Source organism: Rhododendron vialii, chromosome 3a (assembly GCF_030253575.1).
Source record: "Rhododendron vialii isolate Sample 1 chromosome 3a, ASM3025357v1".
In the NCBI taxonomy this organism is placed as follows: Eukaryota; Viridiplantae; Streptophyta; class Magnoliopsida; order Ericales; family Ericaceae; genus Rhododendron; species Rhododendron vialii.
In genome coordinates, this window is record NC_080559.1 from 26,881,084 (window position 1) to 26,897,817 (window position 16,734).

The 16,734-nt window shown below is 38.6% G+C and overlaps 2 protein-coding genes across 2 annotated transcripts; both read left to right on the forward strand.

Annotated features, from left to right (window-relative positions):
* The first annotated feature begins 5,120 nt into the window (after positions 1-5,120).
* LOC131319119 (LRR receptor-like serine/threonine-protein kinase RGI5) lies at positions 5,121-9,685 on the forward strand. The gene is made up of 4 exons (XM_058349246.1): positions 5,121-5,799; positions 6,964-7,224; positions 7,330-8,205; positions 8,871-9,685. The coding sequence occupies exons 1-4, from the start codon at positions 5,370-5,372 to the stop codon at positions 9,350-9,352; spliced, it is 2,049 nt and encodes a 682-aa protein (XP_058205229.1). The 5' UTR covers positions 5,121-5,369; the 3' UTR covers positions 9,353-9,685.
* Positions 9,686-12,015: 2,330 nt separating this feature from the next.
* LOC131319122 (hypersensitive-induced response protein 4) lies at positions 12,016-16,450 on the forward strand. The gene is made up of 5 exons (XM_058349251.1): positions 12,016-12,435; positions 13,962-14,082; positions 14,180-14,271; positions 15,518-15,614; positions 15,816-16,450. Exons 1-5 carry the CDS (start codon positions 12,241-12,243, stop codon positions 16,187-16,189), a joined length of 879 nt encoding a protein of 292 aa, XP_058205234.1. The 5' UTR covers positions 12,016-12,240; the 3' UTR covers positions 16,190-16,450.
* The last annotated feature ends 284 nt before the right edge of the window (positions 16,451-16,734 follow it).

The window sequence follows — 16,734 nt, forward strand, 5'->3', positions numbered from 1 at the left end:
ATGAGCCGAAAAAAAAAGGGCCGAGTTGAAGGTGGGTGTTAGAAATCACGCAACCACAACACACACAGAACAGAGAATAATTAAGAAAACAACCCAAGCATAAAGGACAGAAGTTTTTACTTGGTTCTCCAGTAGTGTAGTACATTTACGACTCAATGCATTTTCACTACGTACCGTTTGAGAGAAAAAAAAGTCCATATTATATCGGCTACGTATAACACGATATCCGTGTTGAACCCCGACACATTAAAGGTGTGTTCCACTAACTAAAAAAAGTACTTACTTAAAAAATTAAGTACTTATTTTTTGAATTAAAAGTGATGTATCGTAAGAAACCTATTTCGTAAAATGAAAAATAAATACTTAAAAAATAAAATTTTTAAAAAACGGGACTTTAGAGTTGACCATCCAAACCGAATCTGACTTTACGAACCCAATTGCAAGCCCATTTACTTGCCAGCTGTGGCATGCAGCACATGTCTTGGCACTCCAAACAAACTTGGCAAGTCATAGGTCGGCCAAGATTTTGTTCTCACACCGTTGTCACTATACTATGCTACTATCTATGAAAGGATTAGGGCACCAAAATCTATGCAAACTTGTGCATGCCTAAAAAGCAACAACTAGTGAAACATGGAGCAATAGATCGAGCTTGTTTTTGTGAGTCCATTTGTTTTTCTCCATGGGAAAAGTGGAGCTCGAGATGGGTCCTGCGTGACATTTTGTGGGTTAAAAACGTACTATTTTGGGAACCAAAGCAATCCATGCTTTTTTTTTAGTTTTAATAAAAAAAAATTGCACATTCTCTTCTTTTATTGGAAGGATCAACCTATAGCTTGCGTCCATTTTAACCTTTTTGGTTTAAACGTATCTGAGTTTTAGATTCTTGTAGCCTTGACTGCTATCCACAAAGGAGTATTAATAAATTTTAGAATGTTGATTGAATCCATGTGGTATTGGGAAGGTGGACAACATTTTAAAATGTTTCTGATTTTGGATTGAAGATTAAGCCCAAGGTGCAATTACTTGTGAGGAGAAAAACAAAGATGTCACCGACCGATGCAAAGGTTTTGTTTTTATTTCTCTGAGTTTTGAATTACTCAAATTAATGGACCTTGTTTTATAGAATTAGTTGGGTCGTTTTATAGTTCGTAAATTAAAAGAAATATTTGAGAGTTTTTTTTATAAGCTTTAAGTGATGTAGTAATTGTCTGCTAGTCGAGTCACCTTATATTTAGTTATTACTTAACATTGACATTAAAAAGGAGGGGCGAATATGGAATAAATGAATAAAGGGGTGTCTGTGGCAACATCTAAGGTGGTTGTTTTAAATTTTAAAAATTTAGTGTATACCGTTTCTTAATAAGGAAAAAATAACTTCAAAATAACAATAAAAATCACTTGTTCAATAGGTTTTTCAAATAATTTTATTTCCCACAATTTTCCTTTACCATATATCCTCATTGCATAAATACGCACCCACAAGGACAAGGTCACAAGGGGCCTTCCTGCGCGCTCTATTCCGGCTTCGTTCCGAGCTTAAAAACAAATCTGAACTGTTTACTGTACATCTAGAGTTAAACGCTAGCAACAATTTTGGAAAAAAATCAAGTCAATTGACTCCATTCCGTTAAGATTTTTATTTTTTTAAGTACTTATTTCTAATTTTACGAGACAAGTCATTCTCTCACATTACATCACATTTTAATTCAAAAATAAGTACTTGTTTAAGTTAGTGGAACACACCCTAGCCTCAGCAACGATAGCTCTTTCAACGAATCAAATAATCTCGTCGTTTAATTTTTAAATTGTATTTATCGCTGAATTACTAAATAAAACATGATTTGTTCATTGTGTTACCGATGCCTGATTGATTTTATTTTTCTACAAGATTGTTGTACACATTAAAGTGTACAAAGTGAACAATTTGGATCATATTTTAGAACTCGGGGTGACTCACGAGGTCACAGCAGAACCCCCTGTCCCAACCATTACCATTATATGAGTCGGGGCACTCTCGTAATTGGGTAATTTTGAAACCAGTGTAGGAAACTGAGGGAAAATTTGGACAGGAATTGACTGGACAGGGCTGTGGTGTCAGTCTTCAGACACCCCACCCACTTTAAAGGGCAATTGCTTTCTCTTGCTGTAGAGAGTCCCCGAAAGGAGGGGGGGGGGGAGATAAAAAAAGTCTTCTAGCTGTAAAAAGCCCCAATACAACTGTTCCCCAAAAACCAATTTGGAATTTCCGAATTATCCCAAAAAAAAAAAAAAAAACCAATTTGGTCTTTAGTTAGAGAAATCTCTCTTTTTAGTAACTGCTGCATTCCCGTGCCCTCAGGACCACCGGATCTTGTCTGGAATGGACCGCTCTATCTAATGCGTTATGAATTTTTGTTGGTGGATTTGATAATTTAAATTACAACAACAAACTGGCCTGTTTCAGAACCGAAATAAAAACTTATTTATTGTCTAATAATAAAATGTGTTCCATAAAAGGGTGAAAAATACTTATTTTTTAAAAAGGTAATTTCAATCTTAAAAATCATGTGCTTACGCAAATAATTTTTCTATCACTATGGATTTTGTTTAATAGATCTCATTGAGATCTTTAATACGATGGAAAAAAATTGAAAAATTATTTTTCATTTACATTATTTTTGAGTTTAAAAATGTGAAAATAAACTGCTTATTTAAATTTTGTAGAACAAAGCTCCAAAATAAGAAGGTTTCTGGAACGAGCCCTGAATACTATAACTCTATTTACCCCTATTTACTCAAACTTGAAACCTTTTTTTTTATGGGCTCTAAAATAGGGATGGAGACAGGATTTTGAATTGAGGGATGCTAAAATTTGACAAAACAATTTGAACTCTGTGATAGAAATATCATAATGTTTGTCTGGTCCGTAAAACGATAACGTAAAAATAATACAATTTTTTCAAGAAAATTTTAAAATTTTTTCAACAATTCACTAAATATCGATGAGTTCTTTTAATTTATGAAAAAAGTTTGAAGTTTTTCTTGAAAGAAATGTTATTTTTGAGTCATCGTTTTGCGAACCGGACAAATATTTTGAGACGGAAGTAGTAGTATTTTAAAACCAATTGCATACGATCTTAAGGAATATGAAAACAGGACAAAAGAATTGGGCTATGATGCTCAACATACAGTTATCAAAAACCCCATTTATGTCGGCAATCGACGGCTCGAAATTAATCGAACAATAGACGATTCAAATTTGTATATGATTTGAATGCACTCATATTCGATTAGAGCCATCCATGCCGAAATGAACAGCCGGATTGACCACTCTGCACTCACTCACCAGGATCCCCGGGTCCGATATTTTCGTCTTTCTTTTATTCAACCATCCGCTTTGCTGCAAAATCAAAGACTTTGCAGAGACTGCTAATGTGCCAAAAACCGGCACTATTTGAAAGGCACTAGGGACCCCCAAAACATTTTGTTCTATCTGGACTCGGAAGAGATGCTATTACATGAGAGTGATACACATAATAAGTTAGTGTACCCCATCCTTTCACATGCACATTTTGTGAAACGGACTGACGAAATTGCATCGTTGGTACATAGATCGGCACACCGGACAGGTTTCACACAAATGATTCAAGTTGTTTATGACTTTCAAAATAATTTTCTTCAATAGACTTGTGAAAAGTTGACTCAATCAGATAACTCATTACTTAATTCATGCGCCAATCTGTGCACCATCGATGCACCCACAGAATTAGGTTTTGCTAACCACCATCAACCTTATATATTGTGAACACAGAATGACACTGATTCATGCGCCAACCTATGCATCATCGATGCACCCACAAAATTATGGTCTTGCTAACCACCATCAACTTTATAGTGAACATGGAATGGGTCCCAAGTCTAATGTCAAACAGTTTGAGACCGTTTGATGTGTCTACGATCATTTGCAATAATACTGCAAAACCATGATTGATTGGACAAAATCTTGTTAAGGCTTGGAGTTAAGGTATAAATCTAGGTGTGACCCCTGCTTATGATTTTCACTTGATGCAGCCTTGAAACCTATTCTAATACGTGAAGCAGCACAGTATCCCTCCAATTTAAAATGCGTGACCGACCAAGACTCACGCAATCAGATTACACTGCTTTTTAGCAACCAGTTAGTCCGGTTGGTTGATGTGTTTTTCCTCCACAAAATTGATTAGGAGTCGATTATTAATGTCATGCTGGAGTTACTGATTATGAAAATTTTACGTAATTTTAGTGTGGACGATCTATCTTTGACCAAATACCTAAATCATATCGAGAAATAATTAAAGTATGCGTAAACTAGCTCGAACAATTGTGAAAAAAATAGAAGAAGAAAGATTACACAAACCATGATTGATTGGTTTCCACCTGATTCAAGATAATCCATCCTTTCCCATTTAAGGTCCCATTCAGTTGTCAAGAAAAGTTGAGGTAAAGTAAAGGAAAAATGAAATTTATTTTTCTATGTGTTCTCTTAAAAATAAATTTTGCAGAAAAACAAGAATTCGTTCCTTTTGGCAAGATCTGTTTTGTAGCAAAGTATTTTCAGTGGGAGTGAAAAAGCTGAAACTGGAAGTCCTACAACTTTCCTAGTAACTGAACGCGCATAAAGTTGCAAGAAATTTTATTTTTCCATCATTCTCCATCATTTACGTGCAACTGAACAAGATCTAATAGTCTCTCATTTTATTATAATCGGATAAAAAATTAATTATATCTTTAAATTGGTAATGAGTTTTATATTCAATATGAATTTTATTTGATAGATATCGATTGATTTTATAAAGACAATATCTTTAAAATCACATAAAATATTATAAATTATAAAATATAATTAATCGAAATTTAGCACGAAGAAGAGTATAATAAAAATGTGACTGATGGAGTACTGAGATGTAGCTGAGAATGCATGAACCTTCATGCTCATTCCATCACTCATCCCATCCGAAGGTCAGTGTTTCATCTCAACAATTCAGGTTTTTCTGTTTCCTCTGCATTTCGCCACGTCAACTGGTCCCCAAGTAAATGACTACGTGGGACAATCAGGGCCGAATATCATCTTTGTCTTTTTCACTGAAGCACTCCTCAGTCCTCACCATCTTCTCGTTTTGAGAGAGAGAGAGAGAGAGAGAGAGCGAGCGAGAAGTGTCTGAAGGGTTACCATCACTTTTGTAGTCTTGTAGACGGCTTGATTCCAACCCTCGGTCTCTGTTCTACAAGTCAAAACAAAGACAAGAAAGAGAGAGAAAGAGAGCGAGAGAGAAAGAGAAGAAGAAGAAGAAGAAGAACAGAACCCAGAACCCAGAACCCAAAACCCAAAACCCAAAACCAGTTCTCAAATGGGCACCCCACCATTTCTTATCTCTCTCCTCCTCCTCTTCTCCCTCTCCCCTCCCCTCTCTGTTTCTGGAAACCCCGAGCTCACAGCACTGATGGAACTGAAGGCGAGTCTCGACCCACAAAACGCCAGGCTCTCCTCGTGGACCGTCTCAGGCGACCCGTGCGGCGGTTCATTCGAAGGCGTGTCCTGTAACGACAAGGGACAGGTGGTCACCCTTTCTCTGCAGGGGAAACGCCTCTCCGGCGAGCTATCGCCGGCGATCGGTGGGCTGAAGCACTTGACCGGTCTGTACCTGCATTACAACTCATTGCATGGGGAAATACCCGGAGAGATTTCGGCTTTGACTGAGCTCACTGATCTTTACCTCAATGTCAATAGTCTCTCTGGGGACATACCTCCTGAACTCGGAAACCTGGCTAGTTTACAAGGTTCGTGTAGTTATGTTCTCCACCCCCCTAGAAAGTCTACATACGCAACTCTGGACCACATTTCCGGACGTAACTGTGTCCAGAGCCGTTCGATTCATGTGGTCGAGAGTTGTGTCCGATAGATATATGTGTGCATGTGTATGAACGTCTGTGTATGTTCCGGTTTTTAGCTGAACTTGACACTTTTCTTCTCCTCTGTTAAAGGAAATGTTTTTACTCCAGTTTTTCCAAAGAGAGTTGATTTTTGTTAGCTTTTCCTCCTATGGTATTAGTAGCATCTCCCATCCTTGCCCTATTTTTCTACCCAAACACAAAATCGATCTGGGTGAAGACACTGAAAATCCGTCTCCAATGGCATACTCTTTTGCCTATCTTTTTGAGTTCAACCATTTTCCTTCCGCGGGGAAACCCAAATTCAAACTTACGGATTGCTCATTCAAATTTACGGATTGCTCCCTCCATTTTTTTCTAAATATTATTTCATCTATAAATTGTACTTGTCAAAAGAAAGCATATTTGGGTTCTCCCTGATTTACTTCGAGGGTCAAAATGGAAGAATATAACAGCAGACATGAAAAGTTTCAATCTAGTTCACAAAATCATTTCCTTCTGCATCTTTGTCCATATTGGTTACTGCAAAGTGTGGATGTAGCTCCTATATATCTATTAATGATTGAACTAAGCATCTCCAACCCTTGCGCATTTTTCAACCCAAATTTGGGCGAAATTTTGGGTCAAAAGCTCTACATGGGTATGTCTTCTCCAATGCTATACCCATCTTTTTACCCAAATCTAGTGTTTTTTAGGCTTTTCTACCAAAATCTGAATCAAAATGGCACATTGGTAAATATTAAGGAGTGAAAAGAAGTGTTGAGAAAAATGGGTATGGGTTTGGGTCTCCCCAAATTTGGGTAAGGAAAAGGGTAAATCTCAAAATGGGTGGGGAAATGGTTATGGCATTGGAGATGAGTTTTAAGTGTTTTTACCCAAATTTTGGGTTTGGGTAGGGAAATGGGTAAGGATTGTAGATGCTCTTAGCTCCTATTTATCTTTAACCATATTTGGTCTCTGCGGGCCAACTAAGTAGGTTTTGTTTTTGTTTACCTCTTTTTTTTTTTGGTTTCTGATACTAAACTGTACTGGTATTTTGCATTTGCTTTGTAGTTTTGCAGCTTTGTTATAACCAGTTCACTGGAAGCATACCCACACAGCTGGGATCTTTGAAGAAACTTACTGTTCTTGCTATGCAATCTAATCAATTTACTGGTGCGATCCCCGCAAGCTTAGGGGATTTGGGACTGTTAACAAGGCTGGACTTGAGTTTTAATCGTCTCTTTGGTTCGATTCCCACAAGGCTAGCTGATGCTCCTTTGCTGGAAGTCCTGGATGTCCAAAACAATACTCTTTCCGGCAATGTATCCCCTGGTACAAATGTTTTTATTATAACTCCTAATTCAGTTTCATGTGTAGCACTTTAAAGGTTGATTAAATTTTAAACCCGTTTTTTTCCCCACTGTGAAATTGATGCAGCTCTGAAGAGATTAGCTGAAGGATTTCAATACAAAAACAACCCAGGATTATGCGGGGTTGGATATTCGGCGTTGAGAGATTGCAGCACTTTGAGTGATGTGATTCCAAACATGCCTGAACCTTACGGAGCTGGCTCACCAGGTCTTGCAACTAGAGACATCCCGGAAACAGCAAATGTGAAGTTGAATTGCAGCCAAACTCGATGCTCAAACTCCTCTAAAACCCCAGAAGCTTCTGTTGTTGTTGTTACAGTAATTGTGGTAACTATTGCGCTTTCTGCTATGGGCATTCTGACTTTCTCACAATATCGTCGCCGGAAACAGAAGCTTGGGAGTTCGTGCAATATATCTGATAATCGTGTCAGTACGGACCAGTCTGTAGAGGGTTACAGGAAGAATGGATCCCCCCTTATCAGCCTTGAGTACTCAAATGGGTGGGACCCCTTGGCCGATGGTCGCAATTTGGGGGGTTTCTCCCAAGAGGCTTTGCAAAGCTTTAGGTTTAATTTAGAAGAGGTAGAGTCAGCTACTCAATACTTTGCTCGAAAAAATCTGTTGGGTAGGAGCAACTTTTCAGCAATCTACAAAGGGGTTTTAAGGGATGGATCCATTGTTGCTATCAAGAGCATCACCAAAAGTAGTTGCAAGTCGGAGGAAGCTGAGTTCTTGAAGGGACTGAACATTTTGACCTCATTGGGACATGAGAATTTAGTGAGGTTGAGAGGGTTTTGCAGTTCAAGAGGCCGAGGCGAGTGTTTTCTCATTTACGATTTCATACCGAATGGAAACTTGCTGTGTTATCTTGATCTAAAGGAGGGGGATAACCGGGTCCTAGAGTGGAACACCAGAGTTTCTATCATCAAAGGCATTGCCAAAGGTCAGTTATATTTTGCTGATCTAATTATTCAATGTTGAACCTGATCCCTTCGTTGCATGGCTTTTTGTTATTACTTGATTGAAATGCTAATTGATACCACTTCCAACATTCCCGTAATCCTTTTTTGTTGCTTCATTTTGATTCCCATTGCTTAGTAGCTTGAATTCCAAGAGTTCAGTGACCACATTTAGGTACCATCCGATCTGCACACACAGCTCCAACCACATCACAAATGGGACCCCACCTAGCACATGTGATTGGAATTGGACCGTGCAAGGAGCCACATCAGATGGTATCCAAATGTGGTTTCTATATCGTTACAGTTGTTTAGTACATTCTTAAACCAAGTGTTTGAAAGTGTATTACTTGAGCCAGCTCAAAAAAGAGAAAGTAGAGAAGAAAGAAACACGTTCTCAGAATCTCATGTAACACAGGATTCAAACACTTCGGATTCTGTTACATTTGTTTTTAACACAAATTTGTCTCTATGCCTGTAGTTCAAATTAACTTTGGAGGAAATTTTATTTACCAAATAAAAAGAACTTTGAAGGAAATTTATAGATTGCTGCTTCAAGATTCATTGTACAACTCACAATTGTTTTATATTTTATTGTTTTCTTTTTCTTTAATATTTTACACTGAGATTCATCCATCTCTGTTGGCAGGTATAGAGTATCTACACGGTTGCACAACCAGCAAACCTGCTGTAGTTCACCAAAACATATCAGCGGAGAAGGTTCTCATTGACATGAGATTCAAACCTTTGCTCTCTGATTCCGGCACGCACAAACTTCAGACAAACGACACTGTCTTCTCAGCTCTCAAGGCCTGTGCTGCAATGGGATATCTAGCACCTGAGTACACCGATACAGGTCGGTTCACTGAGAAAAGCGACATTTATGCTTTTGGTGTGCTTATCTTACAGATCTTGTCTGGGAAGAGGAAAATTACCAGCTCTGTAAGAGTTGCAGCTGAGTCATGTAGGCTCCCTGATTTTATTGACAAGAACCTCAATGGACGGTTCTCAGAATTTGAAGCTGCAAAGATTGCCAAGGTGTCTTTGATGTGCACCCATGAATCTCCTGAGAAGAGGCCATCTATGGAAGCAATAATTCAAGATCTGGCTGACTTCACTTGTTGTTCCTGATTTCTATGACTTATTCTTCGGCAATTTGCCTGAGATTATGCAGAAAAACGTAGGGATAGGCTGGATATAAGATTTCTACTAACGACTTATTGTTAATCACTTGATTGCACTCCTATCGAAAATTGCTGGATTTTCGATGTCCTTTTGCTGAGGACTAAGCTTTGTTGTGAATGTCCCTGTGGTTCAGTTCCTTGTAGCCTAGGCATGGGACTTTGTTGGAGATTTTCACCTGTAACCACTTGTACCGACTACATATTTGACGTTTGAACCGACTACATATTTGACGTTTGAACAGTGGTTTTTCCTCCATCAAAATCCTTAACATCATCTTAATTTACCGTGTCCGTAAAAACATGGTAGATCTTTGTGAATCTCAAAACGACGTGTTTGTTCCTTAACGGGTACATTATTTTGCTAACGCATCTTTGTATTCTCTAGTATTAGGTCATGGAGAATAGTCCCGGGTGCTTTAAAGATGTTATTTCATTGCCTTCTGAATGCTGGGTTGGAAAAGGTCTAGTTAGTTCGCGAGGAATGTAGATGTTTCAGTAGAGACATCTTCGAGCAATGGGGGGCCAATTTTGACTTTTTATCGAGTTGTACCCTCCGTGAATTCCTTCATTTGATGCCTAAAGCCAGAGAATTTGTTGATCACAGGCCTACAAGATGTGCTATTCACTTGTTTCGTTTCTTCAAACAAACACAGGCAGTCTTGTCTGGAGGCTTATCACCACTGTTTTCCTTGTATGTTTGTGCCTCGGATCCTACTGTGATTTCAGACAACTCCTTTGATCACATGTTTACAGTGCTGTACCTTGGAGAGCGAAAACTCTCGTGAGGAACTGGGCTTAAGGTTGGTGGAAAACAACATAGGGAGCAAGTACAGAAATTTAAGCTTTCATTCCAGAATGGGTTCTGCAAGTCATTGTTATGAGTAGAGAGACTGTGCTTCCCAGATGATGATTTCAAAATGCCTAGCGGCAAGACACACGACTTTTTCTTTCCGTAAGGAATGATTGAAGCATAGAGTGTTCGTCATCCAGAAAAGCCATTCGAAATAACGCTACAATAGTTCTTTCTCCGGGTGAGCCCGTTTTTAGCTCACGTCAACAATTGCCTAGTATATGTGGTCGGAGATCGGTTAGTAAACTCCATGTATCAATCGGGGTGAATTTCTCGATAGTCTGTGAGCCAAAAAACATTTACTTAGATTATTGTAGTTGACACATTTAAGACTTGCAATAACTATTTTCGAATTTTGTTCAACTCCTCTCAACCTCTCGGACTCGCCTGCGCAAGACAACCATGAATTTACCAAATGTACGTGAGCGGTCAGGGGGACATAGACCCGAGATAATAGTGTGTGTGGAGCCCACATGTATGTGAGAGGTTGTGTTTGGTGTTGTGTTTGGATTGTTGTGTGAGTATCATTTTTGTTGGAAAATAGCCAATGAGATTTATCCGCTTGAGGTTATGTTCGAAGACATCATAGAGGAAACCTCTTTGTATGGATGCATCGAGTAAAATTATGTTAGACCAACAAAGAATTAGTAAAAGGGAATGACTTCGGTGTCCCCGGTCATTTTGGGGACACCGTAACTTTTGGCATAACAAAACCACTATGAGCATAACTAAAATCTTTTATGAGCATAACCAAAACCATTATGAGCATAACAGAACCATAATAAGGCATAACTTGTTTGTTATGTCTTGGTTAGGTTTGGTTATGCCTTTGTTGGTTTTTTGGATATTATTTGATTATGCCTTGTTTGGATTATGTTATGCTTGTAAGGGGTTTTAATTATGCTCATAATGGTAAAGTTATGCCAAAAATTACGGTGTCCCCAAAATGACCGGAGACACCATAGCATCATCTTAGTAAAATATACTCATTTATGTTCTACCTATAAATTAAGGAAGAACCGTAAATTTCTTTCCTCATTGCAAACAATCCAACGTATCAATGAAACCGCATCTTTTATGGAAAAAAAGGAAAAAAAAAAAAAAAGAAAAAAGAAGAAGAAGAAGGTATAGTTGGACCAGAGAATGTTTAGGCTTTTGTCTACCTAATTCATTTCCCGAACTGAAAATTGGGCCGGGCTCAGCCCAGAGATGCGGATTTCCCCTATTTTTTTCTTTTATTCAAACAATTTCAAAATTTGATCATAATTTTTTATTTTTTTGATTCCTCTCGCCCTCCGAGAAGCGAGAAGAATTAACAATCTACAAAAGTTTAACGCAAAATTAACAAATATAATTTTTCTGAATAAAGACAAACTAATAAGTCACTTTGACTTTTATTGGTCCAAAACCACCATTTTCTTTTGATCAGCCATTTTTGAGTAGTACGTCTTTCAAAATAAATTGAGACTCTCTCTTGCCTAAATTTTTTGGTCTGTTTATACTTACTGCTGCTGATTTTTTTTTTTTCCTTAAATTTTACTACTACATTCAGTTTTTTAGATTAATTGTTTATCTCGCCGACAACAATCGGAAAAAAGTATTTGAACATATAAACCAAAATTGGGAAAAAAAGTTCGCAAATTTTTGTGTCTCCTAATAATCTAAGCAAAAGCCTGTATTTTCTTGTTTCTAATTTTTAACATCAATTTTTTCAAATGTGTTCTTTATACTTTTCTACTTCTTCTTTCGGGACGAACGTTGTGATTAATAATTTAAATAAATAAATAATACTAAATGACACCTTTGAAAACCGATCCCTTGGAAGGAGGTTGACCCGCGAAGGTGGCCTGTCTCCGTGGCCTTCAAACCTACACCGCGTGCGTCCTTTCTTCCTTCCAAACAAACCAATTCCTTCTTCTTCTTCTTCTTCTTCTTCTTCAGGAAGACACAGAGAGAGAGAGAGAGAGAGAGAGAGAGAGAGAGAGATGGGGAACGTATTCTGTGTGTTTTGTGGATGCGTAGGGCAATCGGGCGTCGGTGTGGTGGAGAGGTGGGGCCGGTTCGAGAAGCTTGCCGAACCGGGTTTCCACTTCTTCAACCCTCTCTCCGGCGAATGCCTCGCCGGTATTCTCTCCACCAGGATCAACTCTCTCGACGTACGCGTCGAGACCAAAACCAAGGTCTCTCTCTCTCTCTCTCTCTCTCTCTCTCTCTCTCTCTCTCTCTCTCTCGATCGACGTTCTTTTCAATTTCGTTTCCACTTAACTTCCTTGTCTCGAACAATCGTTGGATGAATGAATTCCGGAATTAGGTTATTATTAACGACGTGATCGTCGTTCTCGGTTAGGGGGTGAAAAACGAGCTGAACGAGCCGAGCAGTTAGTTGTTCAAACTTTTGGTTTCCAAAGTTAACAAGCTTACGAATCTTGTTTAAACTTAGCTTGATTACGAGACAAGCCGGTCTCGAACGATCTTGAATCAAGCCTGTCTTGAGGAGCTTGGCTTTTGTATGCATGATAAGCCGGACATGCCAAGTAGTAGCTTGTTTGAGCTTGGTTTGAAAGATTAATGAGCTTCAAAAGCATGTTCAAGCCTGGTTTGTTCGTGTGACAAACCGATCTTGAATGAGCTTTTAACGAATGTAAGAGAGCTCAAACTCGAGTAGCTTGGTTCGTTTATCAGCCATATTCTCGGTCAGATGACTCCTATTGCCTAGGATTGATTTTTCCGGTGGTATTTGTCTGGTAATTGATGATATGAATCTCTGATTGTTTAACCTGTCTACTGGCCGCCTCTGTGACCAACACTCTATGTAGGCCATTCTGGAAGTTCTTTGAAATCTTATGTTTGAGGCTGGGGGCTACATACCCTGTTCATTGGCATGATCTTGTTCTCGTCTGGATTTTTCTTTGTTTGCATTGCATTTGCTTGTATATTTTAAGAAGAATGGATGCAGTATCCTTCACAATACTGCTGGTTGTGGATGGGGAAACCCTGATGGAGGAGATTAGAGCATCTGAGTTTCTGTCTGTGTGTGTTTCGCTTGGTTGATTCTTTTACTTCCTGAAGTCATCACAGCCTGTTGGACTTGAAAATGCCTTACAATTAGTCAGCAGAAAGCCACGTGAATTCCATCATCATCTTTCACTTGTATTTATTTAGTTTAAGTCTTGCGTTTAGGTAATTAATCTAATTTCCACGATCTTTACCATCAACTGGTAGTTCCTCCTGTGATTGTTATATCCCCTTGAATATGGTTTTTAGCCATGCAGTTTGTACATCTCTTTCTACTTCCAGTTTGTATTTTGTCCAACCTTAACTTGATTCCGTTGTAGTTAAGGGCATCATCAGCAAATAATCGGAAGTTAGTGTCCTTAAATCGATTTACGATGCAGAAACTGCATGACTAATCATTCAGGAGGTGGTGTCCAATTCATTGATAGGGTTTGTTCTGTTAATGATGAAGATGATATGTTTTTTCCTTCAAGATACTTAGAGACCCTGAATTCAGCTCAATTTCTGTTACTATCAGCTGTTTACTTATGTTGTGTATCCAGTTGGAAAAGTACCTAAGAGTTTCATGTTGGTAGCAATAAGGCATGCTTATGTCATTGGCATAAGAAGCCATAAACATTTGTTTTAGGCATGACGCTTTTTGTTTTATCTATTAGAGAAGTACGCTTGTGAGCGATTGTTCCTTCTACAGGACAATGTCTTTGTGCAACTTCTTTGCTCAATTCAATACCGAGTTATTAAAGAAAACGCTGATGATGCATTTTATGAGTTGCAAAATCCCAAGGAACAGATTCAGGCTTACGTCTTTGATGGTAATTTTCATTAGTCTGGAAGACCTCTCTTCTTAAGTTTGGTTTCTTTTTCCTTTTCCTTTTCCTACTATCTAATGGTGCATCCATTAATATTCAGTGGTCCGAGCTCATGTTCCGAGAATGACTCTTGATGCGCTCTTTGAGCAAAAAGGTGATGTTGCTCGAGCTGTCTTGGAGGAGCTTGAGAAGGTAAACTGTTGCTGTTATTTGGTCACTGTGACGTTTGAATGTTGCTCTTTCATGATAAGTTATTTATAATGAAATATTCAATTTCTACAGACAGTTGTAGCTGCAATACTCATGTCGATTATTTGTTCAATCTTCCCCATTGGTTACTGAGACACTCATCTTTTGTCACTGCTTTAATTTGAAAGGCTAGATGCATAGTTTTATGCTCATATCTTGATCTCATCAATCTGCGCTGCACATTAAGCTTATGAGTTTCGTCTTGAATTGTGCAAGTAATTTTAGAAGCTGGTATCAACAACATATGGGTTGTTCGAAGACCCAGAGATATATCAACGTCAGCCGTTGACGAACTTTTGTGCTGAAATACGAAGTGGAAGGAAAACTAGTCTAAGCCCCACAGGCGACCATATACTTCCCTCTACAACTTGTCAGTAAAGACGCAACAACCAGGACTGAGATTCGCAGATGAATCTAACGATCTAAACTATTATATGGCAGGGACGTTTCATTTCTGTTGATATATTGTGGGGCAAACTTGTCTTCTTTATGCCAGCATCCTAATGAAACCTTGTACCCAGGAATTTAGGGGTGGTACCTCAAGCCAGTTTAGTTCCTATTCATATTTGTCTGCTTCTAATTTAGAACTACCTCGTTTTTGTTTATTTTGTGTTTTCAGTTTGATTTGGTTCCCTGGTGGGTTTGATGACTTTATATTGGCTAACCTGTTTAAGATATGGTGCTAGGTTCAGTTTTGATACACATTGTCTACTCACCTAGAAGATTCTGTTCTTTGTTTGCCAGTGTCAAGAGTCCAACATCTTAGAAGGAAGGTCTTCCGCGTATTAGATTAATTTCACACACGATGCCTTCTCTCTAAAGAGTAGTATGTTATTTGCAGGGAGACTGGATTCTGTTGTAATTGTTCTTAAAACCCCGTACAAATGTTTAGCGTTTTCATGTACGCATATCAGCTTTTCTTTTTGAATATGTTGAGATGGTTGCACTTTATGTTGGGTTTGTGAAGCTTGATTGGTACTGGAGTCAAGGCCCACAAGTCCTTGACTCTAGTAGCTATCGGGTTTCACTAACCCAACATTTAAAGCATACTCTTCTTACTTTGGGCACCACCGTGGCATGAAACATGTGTCCAGTTTGATTTTAATATCTGCCTGAAATTAAAAATCCTCTCTGTATCAAGGTTCCCCCTTTTCAGAATGGTAGTTAAAAAGTATATTCTGTGGATCAGGTGATGGGAGCATATGGATACAACATAGAACACATTCTGTTGGTTGATATTATACCTGACCCCTCTGTGCGCAAGGCAATGAATGAGATTAATGCAGGTTAGTACCTCTCACAAATTAGACTTTCGCATCAAAAGTTCTTGAAATTCAAGGTTTAAGTCTGATTTATTCTGGATATTATAGTATATAAATCAATGAGTAAATCCCAAATTTGGCTACTTTATCGTGTGCTTGTCAATCAAATAGATCTATAGGAGTGTGTGAAACTAAGAAATTTTTTGTTTAATTAATTTACTACAGCTCAAAGGCTTCAGCTTGCCAGTGTATACAAAGGGGAAGCAGAGAAAATTCTCCTAGTTAAAAAAGCAGAAGCCGATGCTGAAGCCAAGTACCTAGGCGGGGTTGGTGTTGCAAGGCAGAGGCAGGCGATAACAGACGGCTTGAGAGAGAACATACTGAACTTTTCTCACAAGGTGGGAGGCACCTCAGCTAAGGAGGTGATGGACCTCATCATGATCACCCAATACTTCGACACCATCAAGGACCTCGGCAACTCATCAAAGAACACCACTGTGTTTATACCACATGGTCCTGGTCACGTCAGGGACATTGGCGAGCAGATTCGCAACGGGATGATGGAAGGAGCTAGTGCTCAAATCAATGCTGCCGAGTAGTTTTTTTCCCCAAGATTATGGGCAGTATCCTTCTGAAAGTATCTTTCCGCTTATGGTATTTGCAAATGAGTTTGTTTTTTTGTTTACGGGATATATGTTAATAGTACGATGATCTTGGTGCTGGAACGCTGATACTTGGCCAATATGGCTCAACTGTTTAGAAGTAAGAATTTTTAAGGTTGTACAAAGATTTACCTGTGTATTTCTGATGCTTTAGATTTTTAATAAAGGAAGCAAGGTAATGAGTACAAATATAACAAATCTGGTCTCTAGATCTATCCTCTCTGGTGCGTTCCTGAACAATTGCAAGCATTGCGGCTCTGTTTGTTTGCCCATAAAATATTCTTGCCAATAACATTTTAGATGATTTCCAATGTTTGGTTGTTGAAAGCCCCCAAAATGATTTTCTTGGGGAAATCTTTTACCTCTTTGGCCATAAAATGATTTACTGTCCAATGGCCCGTAAGTTGTTTTCCGATATATACCCATCCGGGGGTTGAAGCCATGGTTCTACGGCATAATGCCCCTTGAGTTCCTTGACTTTT

Excerpts from the sequence above, each read along its gene's own strand:
- LOC131319119 (XM_058349246.1), top strand. The coding sequence starts at position 5,370 with ATGGGCACCCCACCATTTCTTATCTCTCTCCTCCTCCTCTTCTCCCTC. Across the intron at positions 5,800-6,963 it reads AAACCTGGCTAGTTTACAAG|TTTTGCAGCTTTGTTATAAC; the intron begins GTTCGTGTAGTT and ends TTTGCTTTGTAG. Across the intron at positions 8,206-8,870 it reads CATCAAAGGCATTGCCAAAG|GTATAGAGTATCTACACGGT; the intron begins GTCAGTTATATT and ends CTCTGTTGGCAG.
- LOC131319122 (XM_058349251.1), top strand. The coding sequence starts at position 12,241 with ATGGGGAACGTATTCTGTGTGTTTTGTGGATGCGTAGGGCAATCGGGC. Across the intron at positions 14,083-14,179 it reads TCAGGCTTACGTCTTTGATG|TGGTCCGAGCTCATGTTCCG; the intron begins GTAATTTTCATT and ends ATTAATATTCAG. Across the intron at positions 15,615-15,815 it reads AATGAATGAGATTAATGCAG|CTCAAAGGCTTCAGCTTGCC; the intron begins GTTAGTACCTCT and ends AATTTACTACAG.